The 23,923-nt window shown below is 42.1% G+C and overlaps 2 protein-coding genes across 2 annotated transcripts in view; one reads left to right on the forward strand and one right to left on the reverse strand.

The window, feature by feature from the left end:
- Positions 1-1,196: 1,196 nt before the first annotated feature.
- l(2)dtl (lethal-(2)-denticleless) lies at positions 1,197-4,407 on the reverse strand. Its single transcript, XM_067774638.1, has 4 exons — positions 4,207-4,407; positions 3,242-3,888; positions 2,398-3,184; positions 1,197-2,337 (listed from the first exon to the last, which is right to left on the reverse strand). Exons 1-4 carry the CDS (start codon positions 4,247-4,249, stop codon positions 1,337-1,339), a joined length of 2,478 nt encoding a protein of 825 aa, XP_067630739.1. The 5' UTR covers positions 4,250-4,407; the 3' UTR covers positions 1,197-1,336.
- A 1,285-nt stretch (positions 4,408-5,692) lies between these two features.
- dgt5 (dim gamma-tubulin 5) overlaps positions 5,693-23,923 on the forward strand; it is a 75,721-nt gene continuing 57,490 nt past the window's right edge. Inside the window, exons 1-2 of the mRNA XM_067774639.1 lie at positions 5,693-5,904; positions 5,961-6,093. Coding sequence (XP_067630740.1) covers positions 5,810-5,904; positions 5,961-6,093 — 228 coding nt within the window. The 5' untranslated portion in view covers positions 5,693-5,809. The remainder of the gene's footprint in view (positions 5,905-5,960; positions 6,094-23,923) is intronic.

A 23,923-nucleotide genomic window follows, 5' to 3' on the forward strand; every position in this document is an offset into this window, starting at 1 on the left:
CTTCTGTCAAGGATTTTTTTATACACTTGCACTGCGTTAGCTTGGATTAACCTGAATATATCAAGCAATTTGTCGAAAATTTCTATCGCCCACTTCTTTTTATCCCTTCTGTCGTTGTTGGAACAGCAAAAACAGTCCCCGAAGTTTTGCGCACTACCACCGGCTCAATATCATTGTTTAGTATAAGGTTTAAGCTCTCAAGCCTTCGGGTCTGGATTTACGTTGCTTCTTTCGACATGCATGCCAAACGTGGGATTATGCGAAGCCCCTTGACCTACTTCCTCCCTTTCGCAAACTACAAAGTCCATGTCCCGTTCCTTCCCCTTGTCATCACCCACCACCTCACTGTCCTACCGCGGTTCTTCCACCGCTATCGCTCCGGATCATAAATACTATTTTTGCGAGTTCGGTCAAAATAAGAAAGCTAAACTTTTTCCTAGGCAAGCAAAAAAAAAATATTAGCCTTAGGTCGTTTTTCAGTGCGAGTTTAAACTAGTTAAAGTTGACTAGAGTACCCTGCCACTTCGGCCACTTAAGTTGAGATGATAAACCAATAATTAGTATTGCAAACATTTGCCAAGTTTAGAAGATAGCAATGTCTGCAAATATGGTTCTTTGGAATAGGTTCATCCCTAGACATCATCCCGGAAAAACAGTAAATTTTTACATCGAACAAACCCCACCAACATGTATGTCAAAATATAAGCAAATCGCTCCATAAATACAGTTTTTTTATAATAGATCTGTCCCAAACCCACTTCCTGGAAAGAGAAGCATTTCGAACATTATCCTAGTAAACAAGGTATAGGTCGATCCCTAGTTCACTTCCTCGGAGAGAAAAAAGTATCGCAAATCACAATCTAGGCAAAAAGATACCCATGGACCAAATTTTAAACAAATATTCCCATAAATTGGATTTATTAGAATAGGTGGTTACTTCTACTAGAGAAAAGTATCTTAAAATGTATTTTGAAGTTGCTCTCAGCATTTATTCCGAGCAACAAGCGACGCAAATTATAGATATATAATAAATAATTTTGTTTTCAATATTTCCAAAATCGACTCTGCGCTTTTATTTTAATTAATGCCTAAGTAGTTTTCTATTTCATGTTAGAAAAGTCCATCAGTTTCACTTAAAGCTACAGAAACTATTAATATGTCTTAAATTATAAAAAAAAACTTTTTTAAAAAGTAAATAACAGTGGTACACCCTCGTGGAAGCAATACAAAAGTTTCAAGCGGTGTATGCACTAGTTAAAGCACAAGCGATAATAACCATCTTAATATCAAATGGAGAATCAAATGTCGTAAATACAATACAATAAAATAACAAAATTTAGTCATTGCAAGCCGCTGTAGCTTGAGCATGTGCAGAAGTGTTATATGCGATACGTATATTGACACCATGTGAATTAGAATTTACAGATGTTAATGTTAGAGGTTGAAGGTCACTAACAATATCATCAGTGGGTGACGGTGCTTCGATTGACGTAGACTCAGGAACGGCTTGTTGTGATTGTGTTCGTACGCTAAAAAATCGCAAAATTGTTGTTTCACTATTGCGACGGCTAGATGTTGGCGTTTTAGGGTGATGCGCACTGTAATGTTGATGTGCACTTGAGGTTGAAGGTGAATCATGTCCACCATGAGTATCTCGTGTACTACTTGACATGCGTCGACTTGGCGTGAGCGATACACGTGGACTAGACCCAGCCTGACGTAAACTTTGAAGCCGTGTTGTCGATGAATCTATAGATGATTCTTTGTTACTGCAGCCTTCTGTTATTTTATCGGTTAATGTTGTATTACGGGCAGACGACATCAATTTTTGTTTACGTATCTTTGTTAACCAATCAACCTTTTCTTTGTGTTTGCGTTTAGGTGACATTATGCCTAAATGTGGTGCTTCACCATCCAGCACATAATTGGGTAAATTTGAAGTGGGTGAGAAAATCATTGAAGATATGGGTGGCGGTTGCTGCTGTTGGGGAGCAGTTGTGTTTGCCGGCATAGACAATGACGCGCTTGGTGGTGAAGTATAATTGATATTATGATTTTCGATCACTTCACTAAGCGGCGATGGTAAGATTGAATGTGTTGAGGAATACTTCAAAGATATATATGGCGGTGTAGTATTTGACGTATTCTCCTGATTACTATCACTGTTATGCGTGGTGTGTGAAGAAGCACGGCTTGTTATTGGACTTGTTGTGGGTGTAGTGCAGGTCTCTTCAGGTATAACAGTTAGTTGTAGATTAATACAGCGCATTTGTGGCGATGTTAAACTGGTTGAGGTTGAAACATTTGAGTTCGTAACAGGACTGAATAAGCGACGACCTTCGAAAACAAATTCAACTTAAAAATACAATAAATTTTTTAATTTGAAAAACAAACTACCTCTAGATTCTGCAGACTTATGTCGTTTTGTTTCGTGAAATTCATTGTCTTCAACACATGCTGTTGTGCCTAGCATTTCTAGAAAAGAACGTTTGGCTGTGATTTTTTCGACAGAACTTGGTGTGCGCTCATTCTGATCTACGAGTCGCTTAAGAGAGCGAGGCGTATTCTCTAGATCGCGCAAGTTGTATTTATGTGTCGAGCCAAATGTTTTTCTACCAAATTGACGTATATATTCAGCAAATCCTCGGTATGATTCCGACCTTTTTTTGGCTTCCGAATCGCTTTCGGGTCCTATACGCCAAATTTTATGACGGGCATCATCACTGCACGTTACAATGGGTCGATCGTGCGTAGATCCCCAAGCAACACATGTCACCTCCACTGTATGACCATTTAAGGCTACTAACGGTTCATCTGGATAATTAAGATTCCATATATAGGCTTTCTCATCACTACTGCCACTTAGTAAATACTTTCCGTCAGGGCTTAGGCAAGATTTTATATAGAAGGTGCTATTAAGTAGACCTTTGAAACGCGCTTGTGGTTTGGGTGAATAGGAGTTAAGATTATATGAATAAATTGTATTATCCATACAATTTGCAAACAGGCGTGAGCCTGAATCGTCAACAAGTAAGTTAGTGAATCCTTTGAACGTACTTGTTCCAGCATAAGGTAAGCTATGTTTAGGATGTGGTTCTTTCTTATAAGCAGTATAATTACGTCTTAGATCCCAAACTTTTATGATACCGTCACCTGCACCACAGGAAATAAGTGTATTAGTATCCTAAAAGACGAAAATTGTGTTAAAAGTAAAATTTTTACATCATTAATTTTGTCTTACCTGAAAGGCCAATCCCGTAATACTACTTGATGTTGCATTAGGTGCTATTTTAGGAGTTCGAGTGCGTTTTCTTTGCGAGACTGGAGTACCCGGACCACCGACATGTCCACTATATATACAATTATCCGCTCGTGGCATTAAGTCAACATTTAAATTTGCACGTGTATCCCAAATAATAATAGCGCCATCTCGTCCACCCGTTGCAAACACGGATGGATCACGTCTACGAAAAGCTGCTGTCTTCACAGAGCGAGTATGACCCACAAATGACCGTATATTACGTATTTCGCCCGCTTCGTCTACTTTCCATAAGCTTGCCGTATGATCGCCAGATGCAGAAACAAATTTCATCTGCCCAGGTGCCCATTCCAAATCGAAAACGGCGTTATAATGACATTGTGGCGCATTTAGTGCGCGTTCTTCTGGTTCTTCATTATTTTTTGTCGTATCTTGTAAGGCAATTTTTCCATCTTCGTTTGCGATGGCTAAAATGTGTCTAAAATTATCACAGTTTGCAAATTTAGCCGAAAAGATCGGTGGTTCTGGATTATAGTCTGAACTATAATTAGATGGTAATATACCACGCCAACTATCTTCTTTAGCCACACACAGTCGACGCAGTGCAAAATCATATGTAAAGTCATTTGCTATAATCAAAGAAAAGAAATATTTACAATTTTTAAGTATAGTTCTTATAAACAAATGGGTCAATTATATTTTGCCTACGCAGCACAATTTTCTGCTGTTTAGCTTTTACATGCTGGGGAACATTTATACATCATATCTAATATTCATATTGGTGAAAGACAAAAAGTTTTATTACAATCTACCAACCAAACTTTTCGACTATTAGCTTTCCCGCGAAATCATATCAAATTTGGAGGCAAGTCGCGCCACTTCAGCCGCAAAAAATATTCTACACTAACAAAACAATTGGCCCATATAGCCATATTTATGCCACTTACCAATGCCGTGCTGGCGATTGAACAATGCTTGAATTCTATTCATTTTCCCTCTCGCGGTGTGTATTTTGTATTTCTAATTATTCTAAATTTGTTAAATTCAGTCTACTAACTTTGTACCAATTCAACATCTGTCCTCAAAGAAGTTCAAAATAAAATACTTCATTCAGGATTTTTCTGTCAGTTGTAAAAAAAATGCGCGCAATTGTCAAAAGTTGTTTGTGTAAAGGTAGAGCGATGCCAGCGGTTTCGTTATGGATCGGGCTATTATGGGCCAAACAGTCGCATTCGTAGCGGGCAAGGGGACATTGTTAAAGCTGCAGTACTCACGAACGTACGTACAATTTGGCCAGCTAGATTGATCAAATTCCCTACCGTGCGATGCAGCAACGTGCGTTGAAATATAAATAGATTACGTCTTGCGTGTTCGGGCTTTTATAATCATGCCAACTTTTCCAAAGTCCTACGGAAAAACTAATTACCGAGCCACAATGAAGTTTTTGGTATAGATGCGTTCGAAGCAATTTTGTGAATGCCAGTATAATCGCCGCAATCACGCAAGATGTTTACTGTTATACACATTCTCACCATACAAGAAAAATACTTGTTAACATATTTTGTTGTTGTTGTTGTTGTAGCGATAAGGTTGCTCCCCGAAGGCTTTGGGGATGTTATCGATGTGATGGTTCTTTGCCGAATATAGATCCGGTAGGACCCGGTAACAGCACCATTAAGGTGCTCGCCCGACCATCTCGATTTATATGACCACATTAAACCTTCAGGCCATCCCTCCCTCCCCACCCCCAAGTTCTTTTGTTCGCCGCGGATAGGTGAGGTTGACAATTGGTTTTGGAGAAGCTGTATATTGCGCTGGCAACCTGAAGGGTTGCGCTACGCAGCCCCTTGAATCTGGTATTTCAGGCGCCTCTTACGACAGGCGGCCCCGTGGTATGATGGTAGCGTGCTCCGCCTACCACACCGTATGACCTGGGTTCACACCCCGGCAAAGCAACATCACAAAATTTTAGAAATAAGGTTTTTCAATTATAATGTTTGGCAAGCGCTCCGGGTGTATTTCTGCCATGAAAAACTCTCAGTGAAAACTTATCTGCCTTGCAGATGCCGTTGGAAGAGAAGCTCGGCTTAGATCTCTTCCGAGATTTTTTTTTTTTTTACGACAGGTATACCTACCGCGGAAATATTCTGACCCCCTAACCCGCTGGGTTCTATTTATTTATATAATTGCAGATTTTAACTATGCAAAATTTAAAAAAGTACCAACAAGGGAAAAAAATTATGTAATTTGCAAAGTATGAAAGCACTTTTAGACAATGCGAATGTTGAATTCTTCTTATGCTTTGCTTCAACAAAAGTTGGAAGTTGGTCACTTTTTCATGTTAGATGGCGCTAGTGTCGCATAAGTTGTGTTAAACGCATCTATATGAAAAACTGCTTGCGTGACGGGGCTTTAATCAATGTGTTCGTAGCGTAAGCGGTTTTCTGTGTCATCGTTCGGCTTTGCACTAAATTGAAAAATAATTCAAACTGAACAACAAGCAGATTTCTTTTCATCAAAAAGCTCTAGAACCACTTTAGGATATTTAAAATGCCGCTTGAGAAGGATATAGAACTGTTCCAGTTATGGGCGGCCAAATTGGGTTGCCCACCAGATGCTATACCAGCAGAAAATGCATTAAAATCGTAAGCCTCCCTATACAAATCAGCAAAAATTGTTAATGCTTGTTTTAATCTTTTAGCATTTTCAAGTCACGACAGCGTGATTTGTTTTGCAATCTGATAAAACGTGTACGACCGCGACAGGATATTCAGCAGGTGCGCGAGAATATACTTATCAAGCGTATGGAGAAGATGAAAGATCAGATTGTACCGGTAAGAAACTTTCACTTTAATTCATTCATTGTTTGCGCCTCAAACATTACGAATAACCAGACAACCGAAGTAAGCCACACAGTGCTTCTTATAACTAGCTTTGGTGCACTCACTCTCATGCGGAGGTATTAGACGTAGAAGTACAATAATGACTTGATAAAATCCGGAAAGAATAACTTTAAAAAGCAAGTGTACCTATTTCTGTCATTCTATATAACATTATGATACCTACTCTTAATTCATGTCCAAAAACGGAGAGGTGTAACAAAATGCGCGTCTTGGATCCAGGATTGCAAATCCAAAAAGGGAAATTAAAAATTTTGAAAAATGCCCCGGACCGCTTCGAAACGAGTGGAATTCAGAGCATTATTGCGCAGAAGACCTTTCTGCATTATTACCCTGGTCGGCCCAACACCGGTGTTGATCAATCCTAAATCCGTGCAAAATCTTTTTCTCCACAAGTTTTTTCTGCTGTAGAACAAAATTACAACAACCACATGAACATTTTCTATTTCTTTTGAAAAATCCCGTGTTGGTTGTTTTTGTTGGAGCGATCAGGGAACTCCTAAGGTGGTTTTAGATAGTGTTATCGTTCTTGATGGTTTTTTGCAGGATTTAGATCTGGCCCGTTCTTGCAACAAGCACCATTATAGTGCTGCCCTACCATCTCGGGAATGATTTAGTATAACCGCATTGAACCTTGGGATTCAGGGGGTCGATAAGCGCAATACAAAGCTTTATAGCTTCAAAGCTTCCGCAACCCAATTGTCAACATCACCTGCGCTAGGGGAATCCTGTTACAAATATGAGTGTATCATACACATATTTAGCAGGCAAGGCTCTGGCACCCCAAGATGCTCATGGAACTAGAGGATGGGGAGGGCGGGTAGCCTAGAAGGTTTAATGTGGCTGTTGTGGTAGCAGTGCTTCGCCTCATCCAATAGGTGCGACCGATCACAAAATGTCATCAAAATCATCTAACGGGAGTCCAAGCAAACTTGCAGTTTCAACAGGGTGCACCATAATGAGAGGGGTGTTAGAGGCGTTGGTTCCGCAATACAGTTGAAGAGATGGTTGGTGTCATGTGGGGACACATTGCAAGCAGGACATACATTTTGTATGTCGGGATTAATTATGGATAGGTGAGAGTTTAACCTGTCCCAGTACCCAGATCGAAGTTGAGCTGTTGTTGTTGTTGTTGTAGCAATGCTTGCCCCACCTAATAGCCGCGACCGATCACAAATTGTCATCAATATCCTCTAACGGGAGTCCAAGGAAACTTGCCGTTTCAACAGGGGTGGACCATAAGGAAAGGGGTGTTAGAGGCGTTGGTTCCACATTACAATTGAAGAGATGGTTGGTGTCATGTGGGGACACATTGCAAGCGGGGCATACATTTTGTATGTCAGGGTTGATTCTGGATAGGTAAGAGTTTAACCTGTTACAGTATCCAGAACGAAGTTGAGCAAGAGTGACACGCGTTTCCCTGGGGAGTATGCGTTCCTCTTCCGCAAGTTTTGGATAATTTTCGTTAAGTACTGGATTCACCGGGCAATTCCCGGCATAAAGATCCGACGCCTGTTTATGGAGTTCACCAAGGACCTGCTTGTGTTTTTTCACTTCATACGGCTGGGTTCTCAGGTGCCGTATTTCCTCAAAATGCTTACGGAGATGACTCCTTAAGCCCCTAGGCGGTGCTGGTTCATCAATCAGATGTCTGTTGGGATGCCCAGGTTTCTGGGTATTCAACAGGAAGTGTTTGGTCAGCATCTCATTTCTCTCCCTGATGGGGAGTATTCTCGCCTCATTATGCAGATGGTGTTCTGGGGACATAAGAAGACAGCCCGTGGCGATTCTGAGAGCAGTATTTTGGCAGGCCTGTAGTTTCTTCCAGTGGGTGATTTTTAGGCTTGGCGGCCATATGGGTGACGCGTAGCACGTAATCGGCTGGCTAATTGCTTTGTATGTAGACATGAGCGTTTCTTTATCTTTTCCCCAAGTACTGCCAGCGAGGGATTTGAGGATTTTGTTACGGCTCTGAATTCTCGGAACAATTGCGGCTGCGTGCTCACCAAAATGTAGATCCTGATCAAACGTCACACCCAAGATTTTGGGGTGTCGGACAGTCGGTAGCGTAGTGCCATCGACGTGGATGTTCAAAATGGTCGACATTTGGGGCGTCCATGTTGTGGCACCGATGCCTGCCGACCACCCAGATAATTTGCGGTCCACCTTTTAAGACATGGGGGAAGGGTAGACCCTTCCAGGCCTGCAGTAACGAGCCATGGTTGACCGTATCAAAAGCTTTTGATAGGTCTAGCGCTACGAGTACTGTTCTATGGTGGGGGTATTGATTTAAACCGCAATTTATCTGGGTGCTAATGGCATTCAGCGCGGTGGTAGTGCTATGGAGTTTTCTGAAGCCATGCTGATGAGGGGCTAGCTGCAAATTTGCTTGGAAATAAGGGAGCAGAATGGCTTCAAGCGTCTTTGCCACTGGCGATAGGAGAGATATCGGACGATACGACTCACCTATGTTAGCTGGTTTCCCAGGGTTAAGTAGCGGGACCACCTTGGCCATTTTCCATTTCTCAGGTATGACAAAGGTGGAAAGAGACAGATTGAAGACATGTGCTAAATATTTGAACCCCTCTTTCCCTAGGTTTTTAAGCATCGGCATGGCTATGCCGTCTGGGCCCACTGCTTTGGATGGTTTAGCACGACCAATTGCGTCCTCAACCTCTTTAGCGGTGATGGTGATTGGTGACGCGCTGAATTTGTGTTTATGTGCGCGTCTATTGGCTCTCCGTCTATCTTTGTCGACCGTAGGATGCATTATATATTGTCGGCAGAAAGCGCTCGCTCATTTTTTCGCGTCCGACAGCACTTTGTCGCCAAAGGCGATGGAAACTTTGTCTTTGTGCTTAGTCGGAATCGATAGGGACTTTACGGTGGACCAAAGTTTACCCACACCGGTAGAGAGGTTACAACCTCTTAGGTGCTCCTCCCATTTCGCCCGCTTGTGTTCATCTACAAGCAATCTGATGCGCTGGTTTATATCCCTTATTTGGGGGTCGCCTGGGTCAAGCTGTCTTATAAGGTCACGTTCTCTCGCTAAGTTTGCGGCCTCCGCCTGGAAGTGGGGCCGGATTTCGGGAATTCTCCCGGCGGGAATGAAATGTGCCGAGGCGGATTTAATGACCTTACGGAAGGCACGCTCCCCTTGGCGGGCATCAGTCGGGATAGGGAGGGCAGCTAGGCGGCTGTCTGTAAATGATTTATATTCTTCCCACTTTCCTTTTTTGAAGTTTATGAAAGTGCGTTTTTCAGTGACGATGAAGTCGGCGCTACGCTCAAGCGAAATAAGTATGGGCAGGTGGTCGGATGCCAATGTTACCATCGGCTGCCAGTTGACGCAGTTTACGAGTTCTGCGCTCACGATTGAGATATCTGGCGAGCTGTGACAGCTTCCTACCATACGTGTGGGGGCGTCTCCGTTTATTGTGCAGAACGTCGTTTCTTCTATTTGATCCGCCAACGTCTCACCCCTACTGTCCGCCCGCAAGTTTGAATGCCATAGATCATGATGGGCATTGAAATCGCCTAAGATAATGCGATTGTTGCCAGTGAGTAAGGCCCTGATATTAGGGCGGTATCCACTGGGGCAACAGGAGGCAGGAGGGGTGTAGATGTTGATGATTTCTAGGTTTGCATCGCCTGACCGGACAGATAGGCCTTGACGTTCTAAGACATTGTCCCTGCGGTCGATGCCAGGATCAAATATACAATATTGCACAGAGTGGTGTATGATAAACGCGAGACCGCCTCCATTTCCGCTTTCGCGGTCTTTCCTGTGGACGTTATACCCGGAGCAGGTCTGCAATGCAGATCTTGCTGTGAGTTTAGTCTCTTGAATCGCAGCAATGCGGATGTTGTGCCGCTTCATGAAATCGACTATCTCCGTAATCTTCCCAGTTAGTCCATTACAGTTTAACTGCAGAATTCTGAAGTGCATAAGGGGAGACGTCGCCACTCTGGGGGTAAGTGACGGGTGACTACGCCTGGGTTGGGGAAGGCCAGGACGCAATTGCTGTTGTGGCCATAGGACTGGGCGTCCTTGGGCAAGCATTGGGGTACCCGGATGATTTGGGTTTGCGGCCTGGCAACATGGCGCGATGAAACCCGTCGGGGGGTTGCCGTCGCGGAGACCAGAACATCTAGGGAAGTGGCACCACCCAAGGCAGGAGCTGCATTGGGCGGATGTCGCAAACATAGATATTCTGTGCTGGCAAACGGTGCAAACGGAGGTAGAGACTAAGAGTCTGTTTCCCTGACCTACACGATTGCCGCCGGAAAAGAGGGGGGGGGGGGGGGAAGACGGGGGCAGGGGCTGCTGCTCAGCATTGCTTCCGACTCTACAACGAAGATTGTAGTTATGAGTGGTACAGCTGTTTGCGTTGTTGGCGCCGTGGGGCGCGAGCAACAGCGGGTACTTGTGGTGGCTTGCTGAGCAGCGGGGCTGCTGGAAGGTAGTGGGGGGGGGGGGGGGGGGCGCTTAGACCTAGACTACGGGACGCCCTTGGGCGTGAACAGCAAGGAGCCACAAAAGATTTATAAAAGTTACGTGGACGACGGGTTTTGGGATCAAGCCCAGAACAACCTGTCCGATGCAACCATCCCTTGCACGAGACACACTGAACAGAGTATGAGAGAATATGGAGCAGTCCTGCTGCAAGGAGCTGCTGGGAGGATGACAATTTGTAGGAGGGACGAAACAAATTAGATGGGGTCACACTGAAATGACAGTTCGAAGTTGAGCTAGGGAGAGTGCGTTCCTCCTCTGTTAGTTATGGGTATTTTTCTTTAAGTACTGGATTGGCCGGGCAATTCTGGCATAGAGGTCCGACGCCTGCCTGTTGATATCACTGAGGACCTGCTTTTTTGCTTCGTACGGCTGTGTTTCAGGTTCCGTATTTCCTCATAATGCTTACGGAGGCGACCCCTTAATCCCTAATTCCTAATGAAGAGTACTCGCCTCATTATGTAAATGGTATTTTGGGGACATGAGAAGACAGCCGTAGCGGTTCTGAGGGCAGTATTTTGGCAGGCCTGAATTTTCTGTCAGTGAGTAACCTTTAGGCTTGGAGACCATATCGGGGACGCGTAGCATGCAATTGGCCGGCCAACTGCTTTGTAAGTGGTAATGAGCGTTTCTTTATCTTTACCCCAAGTGCTGCATGCAAGAGATTTGAGGATTTTTTTACGGCTCTGGATTTTCGGTACAATTGCGGCTGCATGCTCTCCAAAATGTAGATCCGGTCGAATGTCACACCCAAGATTTTAGGGTGTAAGACAGTCCGTAGCGTGGTGCCATCGACGTGGATGTTCAATATGGTCGACATTTGGCGCGTCCGAGTTGTAAATAAGGTCGCCGATAATTTGGTCGGTGGCAATGTCAGGTTTCGCGTGGCGAAGAAACTGGAGAGGCAGAGGGGTAGCTGTTTATTTTGTTACAAAGTTCATCGATCTGTGGGCCTGACCCTGTGGCCATTATTGTGCAGTCATCGGCGTAGGAAACGATAGTAACTCCTTCTGGTGGTGAAGGTAGCTTTGATATATAGAAGATAAACAAAAGTGGGGATAGGACACCACCCTGTGGCATCCCTTGTTTAATTCTTCTTGGTTTAGATTTTTCGTTTCTAAATTGCACCGATGCCTGCCGACCACCCAGATAATTTGTGGTCCACCTTTTAAGATATGGGGGAAGGGTACACCCTTCCTGGTCTTGCAGTAACGTACCATGGTTGACAGTATCAAAAGCTTTTGACAGGTCTACCGCAATGAGTACTGTCGTAAGGTGGGGGTTTTGATATTTGTTGTTGTTGTTGTATTAACAGTGCTTCGCACCATTCAATTGGCACGACCACCCACAAATTATCATCAAAATCCTCTAACGGGAGTCCAAGGAAACTGGCTGTTTCAACAGGGGCGTACCATAGGGAGATAGGTGTTAGAGGCGTAGGTTCCACATTACAATTGAAAAGATGGTTGCTGTCATGTGGGGACACATTGACGGTTGACCATAATTTACCCCACCCGCAGAGAGGTTGCAGTTCCTTAGATGCTCCTCCCATTTGGTACGTTTATGTTCATTTACCAGCCGCATGATATCCAAGTTAAGACTCCTAATAAGGGGATCTCTAGGGTTGCGGTAATTTAATTTATTATCCTGACAGATAGGTAACCATTAACATAATCTATATATATAAAATTCAAATTATATTTGTATGTACATATATATGTATGTAGGTATAGATCGAGTTGCGTCTTAAACGGATCGACCGATCACAACCAAATTTGCACAACCCACTAGAAACCTTCCAAGGATGGTCATAGGCTAAAAATAATATCGATATAGAAAAGGGGCATGGTACCTCCCATGCAAAATAAATATTTATACCCTTTGTGTGGTGGACGTACAACTCCTCATTTAAATGACCACTATCTGCAAATATCTGATACACCGATGTGTAATATAAGCAAACGGTCAGGCCAAAGTGAGAAGATGACTCATAAACAGTCGGTGCACGTTTTAGACCAAACCCCTAAGAACTTAAGGTGTAATCACAATCCCAAAGGTGGTGCTTTCCTGTTACTTGCAGGAACAGCCGCAGTTGAAGTAGATGCGTGCTTTTTCGTCTATAGACGGCCTTACGTACAAAAATTTACTCTCTTTAGAAATATGACAGGGCAATTTGGCGGAAACACTTCAGCAGCAGCTTTTGCTAAACAACTTCTTGAAATTAATTATGGCAAAATTCCTATTTCTTTACTAACAGATTTGATTTCTTTTCCTGCAAGTTTTTGAGAAATTATGACATCACATGAAGCTTTAATATCTAATGTTTCTTCCAAATATTGAATCTATCTTTACAAACTATAAATTGCTTTGAGAAAAGGCATTTTAGGCATCTTAAAATGAGGATGTTAATATTACTAGAACCAAGACAACGTATCACTCTATTAACACAGTCGTGGAAGAGTCCCAAGCTGTGCATATCCGATTGAGTTTATTAGCTCTTTTGAGCCATCAGAAATTTCTCCTCATCGATTGATCCTTAAAAAAGGGCCCATAATATCATAATATTTATGCTTCGTTATTTCAATTCTCCACGCTTATGTAGTGGGACAGGGCTTTTCATCACAAAACTTTTACGAATGTCATTGAAGCAATTCATTTTATTGGAACATTTCGAAAACAAAAAAGTTTAAAACCAAGGATTCCATTGATACCGATATATTTGTCTTTTCAATTTTAAATTCCTCAAATTTCCTATCCCTATCAATGAAGCTCAAGGACGATCATTAGCTGCGAATCAAGGGATTGATGAGCGCAATACAAACCTTTATAGTTTCAGAGCTTCTCCAACTCAATTGTCAACCTCACCTACGGGAGGGGAATCCTGTTACAAATATGATTATATTATACAACAACAGTCATTAGCTGTAGCAGAAGTCAATCTTACCAACTCATGTTTTACCCATGGCCAGTTACGCGTAGCTTGCAAATTTTTATAGAAACGTGGGGTAAAATCCACGGGCATAAGCTAGAAATAATAATAATAACAGTAAAAATTAAAAATAAAGATAACAAAGCACTATAGGTCAAATGACCACTTTTTCTGTGCGAAACTAATTAATCCAACAAAATCATGGTACTCAAATTAAAACTTGTTAGCATTTCAAGAGTGAAAGTAATTCTGTTAAAAAAATGGAAATTAACCCATTAAAGACCAAAAATCAATATTAACCCTTTTGCATCCATTAATGCAAACATGAAATTCATTCGTTTATTGTAATTATAGTAAAACATTTAGTACTTGATTAAATCTAATTCATTTTGTAAATTTAAATCATAACGAGACTTCACATTCATTCATTTCATCGTGTTCGTTGCCAAGTTGAAATTCCTATGATTCATTTTGTAAATTTAAATCATAACGAGACTCTTCACATTCACTAATTTCATCGTGTTCGTTGCCAAGTTGAAATTCCTCTATCGTTTCGCAGCTACGTAATAGATCAATTACTTCAGGTGGAAGTGTTGAACGCTTCCGCTTTTGTAAGCGTATTTTTAAAAATGTTGTAGAAATTAATGGATCTGATGTATCCATAGCTCTATTACACAGAAGTAACTGCTCGATTAGTATGAAGGATGAGACAGACAATCATGGCGGAACGATACAAGGTGGGAGCATGGTGACATACCTACAAACAAACAAAATTCCATGTACTTGTAAATTCGATGGACAAATGTCAAAATCGAACTGCGCCGATAGTTGATGTATCAAATCAAATAAAAAAGGTTATAATCAGCTGTTCGATGCGGCCACCTTGTATCGTTCCGCCATGCAGACAATGACATTTGCTTTGACAAAGCACTGAACACACCTAAAACTAAGAAGCGGAAACGGAAGCGGAACGCTGCCAACAGAGTTTCATTGTGCTTTTGACTTCATTAGGCATTCGATTAGCTACTAATGAAATAATAATAGATTCGAATTTTGTAGGGAAGATTGAGCTCGATAATTCTATGTTCAAACAGAAAAATAAATTGAGGCTATTTCGATTTAAATTGAGTGGTGTTCATAAACTCTATTTAGCTTACACAATAGTAATTTGATAGCTGGTTGGGTCATCTCTACAGTAACAACATATCTTTGTTGAGACTGTCAAAATGTGCGTGTTGGTATTAGGTGAATAGAATGGAATGAAAACATAAAACTTTGAAATTTTTGTGTGTTGTAAGAAAATGTGTTCAGTGTTTTGTTTTCATTTTGATTTTGCCATCTTCTTTTGACAGTCCCTACTCCAGTGAAATGAAAGACATAAAATCAGCTGATGAAATGAGCCAACCATATAGTTCAGCCATGCGTAAGTGACGTTTAAATATACTCAATAAACACACTTTACAATGTTGCATTTGCAGGTTGAAACAATTTATTACGCAATTTTTTTTAAATTGGCAATTTATTATTACAATTTATTATATGAAAAATTGCGTAATAAATTGCCCAAAGAGTATAAATTGCCAATTTGGTGTGTGTTTGAACCTAGTATAAGCGTCTTAATGTAGAAAATTGCCTTTATTATTCAATAAGCCTTCTGTGTGAAAATAGTATAAAAGTGCGTGCACACTAAGCGGTGCGACATGTAGCGGCAGCGGCGCTTCACTTTTTTGCCTATTTGATCAACATTGCCGCTCATGGCCGCGCCGCGCAGTGCTGCTGCCGCTAGGTGTGAATTGTTCCATAAGAATACATGCGAAGAATATTTTGCAGCGCGTGATTCAGTCTATCGGATTTGTAATTTTATGTCGCGATTCAGCAGCTTGTTCTGCAAAAAAGCCTAGTGGAAGCACCGTATTTTCTATTATTTGTTTTGAATGCATGAGGACTTTATGTACCGTAGAAGTCATTGGCAACCAGCAATATAGCTCCTGAAAATGTTTTGCTGTCTCAAAGCAATATATTTCAAATTTGCTTGAGTTTATTTCGAACTGGCTGGATAAACAAATCAAAATGATTTTAAATCGAAAAATAAGCTCTTTGTCAACACCAGTTATTTCAGAAAAAATCTCATGATCACTAAATGCTTGACGAGCAGTGTTTCCGTCATTTGTGGAACCGCAGCCACCTACTCTGGGCATGTCCACGCGAAGTCCGAGCTTTGTCCAAAAATCGTTTTGTATGTCTGTTTTTCTTTTTAAGATAATTGACTTATCATCTCGTATCTGCCACTTTTTCAATTTGCATTTATAGCCTAAATGTATTGTAAATTCAAAAAATCTTATCCAGCAGTGAAGGGGACTAAGTCCAAACTTTAAGTTTTCTTCTTTTGCACGGAATATTTCACTTTTATAATCAAAAGTATTCATATTCGTTCTTGAAGATATCTAGCCTCCTGTGACATTTGTTCCACTTTTGAGCTAATTTTACGCAAAAAAAATATGTTTGTTTAATTTTTTTTTTAATTCAGCCGAAATTGTATTCTCTTTCATTTTGCCAACAATGTGTTTCCAAACGGCATCAAATTGTCCTTTTTTTGTGCATTCTTTTCGCCATATTTCAAACAATTCTAATTTTTTTATACCGAGGTTAACTAAAGAAAAGAGGTATTAAACGTAAATCGCAACAAATCGCAATTTAAAATAAATTGCAAATGACACACAGCTGTGTAACCGTTCTTTATATTTAGCATAAACAAAATTCATGTGGCTTTTTGTTGAAGTAATTGCAACTAAAAAACAACAAAAAATTATTTATAACGGCACTTTAATTTTATCACTTTTGCACAGCAAAAGCTGCCATTTAACCTATAGTGCAAAGCAATTACAATAAAATATTATAAATACAAGATATGTAACAAAGAACTGCAAAAATCACAATTTTCTTGATTTAATCAAACACTAAAACTTGCATTCACATTCAATCATGAGAATAAACTCATATTGAAAAAACTCATAATAGAATAAACTCATAATGGAATAAACTCAGGATCTGTCTTTACAAGACTCTGTTAGCATGATTGCGATCGAATAACCGAACAGGTTTTGCGTACGATTGTATTGATCAAACGAAGGCAAGCGGAGAATAAAATCAAAGCACGACAATTAGTATTGTTTAAGCTGGAGACATTGATGCTTTATCGGTAACCTCCCTACAAGAATACTGACTATCATATGACTACAATCTGATTGTCAGCAATGTCAACCTAACGATCAGCGCCTCATACAAACTTTCTATCACGAACTTAAGGGAACTTGCGCAAATGGGATGTAAACAACTGTGTACGTGTGAGTTTTTGTCTCCTTCTTATATACAAACATGGCCTACTGATGAAGTATATAGCCGTACTGCTCACTCTCATTCCTTTTCTTGGATCAGTGCTGACACTCTAAAGCCCCCATTACTGATACTTAGCACAGACTTGACTTGCCTTGGCGTAAACTTGGCAACTTAGCCACGATTATACTGCACTTGGCACATACAATCAGGCATCATAATCAGCGTTGAAATTTATTTTTAAATAAGTGTCAATTTGTATGACAAAATGTCAAAATGAAATGGAAACAAACAAATGGCATCTCAAAATGTAAACGTCACTTAGAACTTACATAGAAAATCAAAATTCAACAGACTTCTAAGTCAAGTTAAGTGTTGCCAAGTTTTCAGTAATCAGTAACATGCAATGTTCATTTAACAGAACTGTAAGTGACAGTTCCGAAGTCAAGTCAAGTCTATGCTAAGTATCAGTAATGGAGCCTTAACTATCAAAAAGTGACATAAATGATAGTTTACTGTAGATATCAGGTTTGACTATTATACTATCATAAATGACCATTGTTATATTCCGCCAAAAATGAAACAATGCTTTTTGCTTTTTATTTACTTTATTTCATTACGTTTTTAATTTTGTACGTGATAAAAGCATACGTGTTTTTTATTTGTTTAAAATAAATAGTTTGATAAGAATTCGAGTTCAGAATGTTCAATTTAAATTCAGAAAAAACAAAACAAAGAAGAGCGCTTTCCTTATGCGGAAACACATTTAAAAATGGATCACCACTAACAACTATTATTTTTCGCGTATCAATTTTTTGAGTGCGCCCCATACATTCCGACAGCTTTTGGTATTTTTTAATATTATTTTCGATTTTTTTTCTTTTAGCATGGAGCTTTGAAATGCTCTCTTTTTCATTTTTTAAACTTATTTTTTATATGGTTTTCGTCGGTTGAAAATGGCGGAATTTAAAAAATAACAAAACAACCGTGATAATCATTTGATTGTCATATGACAGTCAGTAGTGACAACATGATTAAATCGGATAAACTGTTCTCGCATACATAAAATTCCGTTGAGAATTATGTATCTGTCTCACATGCATAATGGTATCTGCTGTATGTTCTTTTGTTCTGTACCAGGTGTCCGAAGCTTTCCCAGTTTGAGTCCTTTTTCATGATTATCGGCTGTCGTTGGGAACATGTGGACATGCGTGAGCGAACAAAGGAACATACATAAACTTGAGTATCAATGTTTACATCATCGCAGGATCAGCATTGTCAATTACAAGTGTGAGTGTATTAGTAAAACTATCAGCGTTTCTTGTAGGGCTTATAACAGCTGATTCGACCAACCTTATGAAAATCAATGCAATCGGTTATTGGTGCCGCTAAGGTCGTAACCGTATCGTAGCCAACCAATTGGGTTTTGGTTTACCGTCGTAAGGATAAACAGCTGATTACGTTAGGGATACGGATACAGCGATACGACATACGCCACCAATGACTCCGGCTTTAGTTCGGCAAACAAACAGAATCGTAAGCAATGTTTATATGTATGTATGTAGCTTGTCGCCGTGACGTAAGTGCAGAAGAATCATGCAAATATTCAGACGCATGGAGTTTTCATATTTGCATTTTCATTCCGATGAATGTAATCGCGGTTGAGGCAAACGAGCAAACGCCTGAATTGATTATATTCACGCATGCAATAAGTTGGTTGATCTTAAATCAATGTCGATTATGTTCGTTTAAGCAAGTTGGATCATTGAACACGATCATGTTGCCGAATGTAATCGAACGTAGTTGTGTTCGATTTTTGCAGTTCATTGATATGTACATAGAATTCAATATAAGAGATGCAGCGCATTATATACACACATTTATATATTTATCGGTCAATGAATCAAACAATTGAACGATTATACTGACCAAAAAGCAAGCACCTAACTAAAAGATATAGGCACATAGTCAAGGTCAATTTAAAATTTAGTTGCAGCTATTATATGTTGTTGTAGCGATAAGGTTGCTCCCCGAAAGCTTTGGGGAGTGTTATCGATGTGATGGTCCTTTGCCGGATACAGATCTGGTACGCTCCGGTAACATAGCACCATTAAGGTATTAGCACGACCATCTCGGGAATGATTTATATAGCCATATTAAACCTTCAGGCCATCCTTACCTCCCCACCCCCAAGTTCCATGAGGAGCTTGGGGTCGCCAGAGCTTCTGTTGTTAATGAAACAGGATTCGCCACGGATAGGTGAGGTTGACAATTGGGTTTGGATAAGCTATATATTGCGCTGGCAACCTGAAAGGGTTGCGCTACACAACCCCTTGAATCTGGTATTTTAGTCGCCTCTTACGACAGGCATACCTGCCGCGGGTATATTCTGACCCCCTAACCCGCTGGGGGAAGCTATTGTATGTCAGGCCACATGCTTAATTAAACGCTATACAGAAGTTGAACAAAATTTAATACAGAGTTATAGGGTGGTAAGCAGATATTTTTTAATTCCGAATATCGAGTCGCAAGAGTCTAAGTTTTTACAGTGTTTATTGAAATCCTGTAATAGGCTACGAAGCGGTTCATGCATTTCAAAGTTTGATCTACAAATAATTAGTGGGTGCAAAAGTCTAGAATGGGCTAGAAATCATTCCTCTTATAAGTTTTACTATAAATACGACACCAAGCATCTCTCTACGGCTCTGTAACGTAGGCAACTGTAAAAGTTTCAATCGGCTGCTGTAGGGCGGAAGATTCCGTGACGTATCCCAAGGTAAATGTTTCAAAGCGAAAATCAAACATTGTTTTTGGACCGATTCCAGTTTATCACAATGAACCTTATAACGCGGTTTTCAGATTATCGAAGGTTACCCCAATATGGGCCTCACCAATGATGTAAAAAGAATATTAGTAACATATGGATCGTTAAACTCGTTGAACCATCGTTTAACAAACGCCAGGGTACCTTTGGCCCTATTTACACAATATTCAACGTGTGATTTAAAATCAAGCCTGGGGTCCATTAATACCCCTAGTTCAGAGAAGCTGGTGACTTGCTTAATAATGTAATCGCCAAGCACGTAAGCATGGGAATGAAAGGGTTTACGCGTAAAACACATGTTCACATTACACCATTCTACTGGGTTGTTAAGATCCGACTGAAGAAGTGCTCTACAGTCAGGTGAGCTGACAGGCATAATAAGTTTGACGTCATCCGCGTACATCAACGGCTTGCAGTGCTTCAAAACACTTGGTAGGTCGTTAATGAAAAGTAGGAATAACACTGGACCAAGGTGGCTACCTTGCGGAACACCAGAAGTGACATTAACAAAATGAGACCAACTATTCTTTAAATATAGCGGTTTGCTTTCTTCCATATAAATAGGAAGATATCCAAGAAAGAAGCAAAGGTGGAAAGCCCAGTTGATCAAGTTTGCACAAGAGTAAGCAATGAGATACTTCATCAAAACCCTTGCTAAAATCAGTGTCAATAACATCAGATTCCCAATTAAACTTGAAGCTGTGGGATACAAGGGTTGTGAAGTCGAGCAAATTAGACACAGTCGATATCCCCTTGTAAAAGCGGTGTTGTGATAAGTAAATCACCGACGATAAATTATGCGCTAGTTGCTTAGTGATTATTGACTCGAAAAGCTTTGGAACAACACTCAGTTTGGCAATTCCCCTATAATTTGTGACACAGGATCTGCTACCACTTTTATAGAGAGGAATTATAAAGGATTCCTTCCACTGCCTGGGAAACATCCCTTGTTTCAGGGAAGCGTTGAACAGAGAAGCTATTGGTTTATAAAGGTATAGAGCACATGTTTTAAGCACAATTGATGGAATTTGGTCAGGTCCAGCGGAATAGGAAACTTTTAGTTTTTCAAGATGCCATAAAACATCCTCCGCGCAAATACTAGGGACTGATACTGAATTCAGCGGACCCGGTCTAAATGGGTAATCCGAAGACACCGAATCAGATGTATTAGAGTAGTTCGATTGGAAGAAATCAGCAAACATATTAGAAATAACGGAATTGTCGTTCGAAACAAGATCGTTAAACTTCCCTGTAGAAGGAAATCCTTTTATTTTTCTAGGGGCGGAGCCTCCTCGTGGTGGCACCTGGTAACGCTTCGGCAGCTAATTCGAGCGGCGACCTCTCTTCCCACTCCCCTTAAACCCTATTTTCCCTTCCTTTTCATTTTTCTCTCCCCTTCTCCTTAATGGGCTGGATCAAGGTGTTATACGACCCGTGCCGAGGATCAGCCTGGCTGGGGGCCCGAAAATAGCCCAGTCGTTAACGGAGTGCATAGAATATCGGGCGAGCTTCGATGCTATTAAGCCTTACCCGGACATCGCGGATCTCTGTCCGGGTGGACCTTTCCCCTTCTCCGCTACTCGTGGGTTTTAAGTATGGAGGAAAAATTTTTAAAAATCGGTAAGGAGGGCGACTCTCCAAAAAAGAAGTCGTTAGGAGCTTGCTCCGCAAAGGCTACGGCTCAGCCGGGCCTAAAATTAGCTGAGAGAACTCCTCAGAGGTTCGCTGCTGCAGCGGCAGATAGGCAGAAAAGGGCCGAGAGTTTATCCGGTTCGAGCAGTCCGATGGCCAGTACCTCTCATGGAGGGGGTACTGACCGGGAGGCCATCAGTGCCACTACCGCCCCTCCCTTGGGCCCCACCAGCAAACCCTCCACCCAGCGACAAGCGTCTGGTGGGTCAACTGCTGGTGGCCTCAGGGTGAGGGGAGGGGTCGGCTATAGGGCAAAGGGCCAATCTAGGCAGGAAAGGGCTGAGGAAAAATCCAGCCAGGGTATTCCAAAGGCCGGTACCTCTCGGGGAGGGGCCACCGACCGGGAGGCCCTTGGGGCGGCTGCCGCCCACCTCGCAGCCACCTGCACGGCTGCCACTCAGCGTCAAGCGTCTGGCGGTTTGGCTGCTGGGGGCTCCAGGGGTGTGAGGGGCCGGCTCTAGGGTCAAGGGAGTCAAAAGCCCAGTCATCAGGACAAGCGCTGGGCTGCCCGGATCCTGCGTAGGAATGCCTCCTCGCCGATAAGGGAGGGGGAAGTTTCCGCGGAGGACTGGGCGAAGGCTCAGCGCGATCTTGCTTGGGCGAAGCAAATGTTGCCGGAATTCAGGCCGGACTGGGTCGAGAGCGATGAAGCCTCGAAGCGCCAGCGGTCTATGGATGAATCCAACCCTACGGCGCCGAAAAGGGCCAAGGTGCAGGGAGGCTGGACTCGGTATTTCGCCGAAATAGCCAAGGATCGCCAGATCATTGGTGTTATGGACGAGAGCAGCGAAGATGGCAGGATCCCGAAACAGCAGTGGAAGTGGATTGAGGCAGCGCTCGCTACTGTGGCCGTCAAGGTCAAAAAAGATAACCCTGGTCCGCTGCCTTCTTATACCGATGCGGGGTGGTTCCAGGGCAATATAAAACTAATTGCGAGTGACGACGCCAGGTCGGTGAAGCTTTATAAAGCCGCCGTTTCGCTGATAGGGGAGGTGTATCTGGGCGCGCGCCTCAAGGTAGTGGAGGCGTGTGATATCCCTCACGACCAAGAGCGAGAGCCTGGGTTCCAGTGACGCCAACGGACCCCGCTGATATCCTGGAACTGCTCCAGGAGTACAACCCGGGTCTACCGACCCAAAACTGGAAGGTGGTTAACGTAGAGAAGACTGAACGGGCCACGATGCAGATAGTCCTGCTGCTCGACAGCGCAAGCGTCGAAGCGTTGAAAAGGCAGGATTTCATGGTAAGCTACGGCTTCAAAAATATAAGCCTTAAAGTTTATAAGGCTGATGTCGAAGCCTTGGTAAACCTTGCATCTCGAACGGAGGTGGCTGAACTCCCCCCCAGTGAATACGAGATGGAGGTAGACGAGGACGAAGAAGCTGGTGGCTATGCTTCGTCAGGTTCGAGCGGAAGCTTGCCTCTCAGAGGGTTGTACTCTGAGGGTCAGCTTCTGGAGGATGGCGATTCCGACGCAACGCTCACGGAGGAAAGCACAAACAAGCAGTGATCCGGGTCCTCCAAATAAACCTGCATCACTGCAAAGCAGCATCAGCTGCACTCATACTGCACCTGTCTTCAGGTGCGGTAGACATCGTTCTAGTTCAGGAGCCGTGGATCACTGGCAATAGGATCTGTGGCCTGCGGAAAAGGGTAAGCCTCGCACATGTATATTGGCTAAGTCTACTCTTAATGTTTTTCTTCTACCCAATTATAGCGATGGGGATTTGACAGCGGTCAGCGTCGAGGTGCTAGGGAGGAGCTTTAAACTTGCCTCCTACCTAGCGCACGATCACCAAAGCTCATTACCTCCGGATAATTTCAAGGAGTTCGTGAGAGCGGCAAATCCACGAAACGATTTTATCCTGCTCGGAGGCGACGCCAATGCTCATCACGCCCAGTGGGGCAGCAGAGATACAAATGACCGAGGTGAGTCTCTATTCAACTATCTGTTAGGCACTAATCTGAGTATATGTAATAGGGGAAATGATCCCACTTTCATTACGAGGAACCGCAAAGAGGTCCTTGACATAACACTCGTCACAGACTCTTTCAGTGACCTGATCGTTTCATGGAGGTTTCTAAAGGAGCACTCCTTTTCTGACCATAGATATATAAGTTTTTCTATAAAGCAGGCGCACGCAAGTCCTAAGTATATACAAAATATTAGAAGAACTAACTGGGGCTACTATAAGAAGATTATAGGTAAAAAGCTATCTGAGGAGGTACGAGTCCCAGAAAGCGAGGAGGAGCTGGACGTGTTTGTAAATAATTTCAGTCAAAATTGCAGGAATGCTTTAGATAGGGCTTGCCCGGCTAAAAAGGTTTTGGCAACTCACAAACCACCATGGTGGTCGTCTGATCTTGATAAACTTAGAAAGTCATGTAGGGCGGCCTTCAATAAAGCAAAGCATGATGGACATGAACCCTAATGGGATGCTTATAAAGCGAAGATAAATATATATAAAAA

The sequence above is a fragment of the Eurosta solidaginis genome, chromosome 3 (assembly GCF_040869045.1).
Source record: "Eurosta solidaginis isolate ZX-2024a chromosome 3, ASM4086904v1, whole genome shotgun sequence".
Classification (NCBI taxonomy): Eukaryota; Metazoa; Arthropoda; class Insecta; order Diptera; family Tephritidae; genus Eurosta; species Eurosta solidaginis.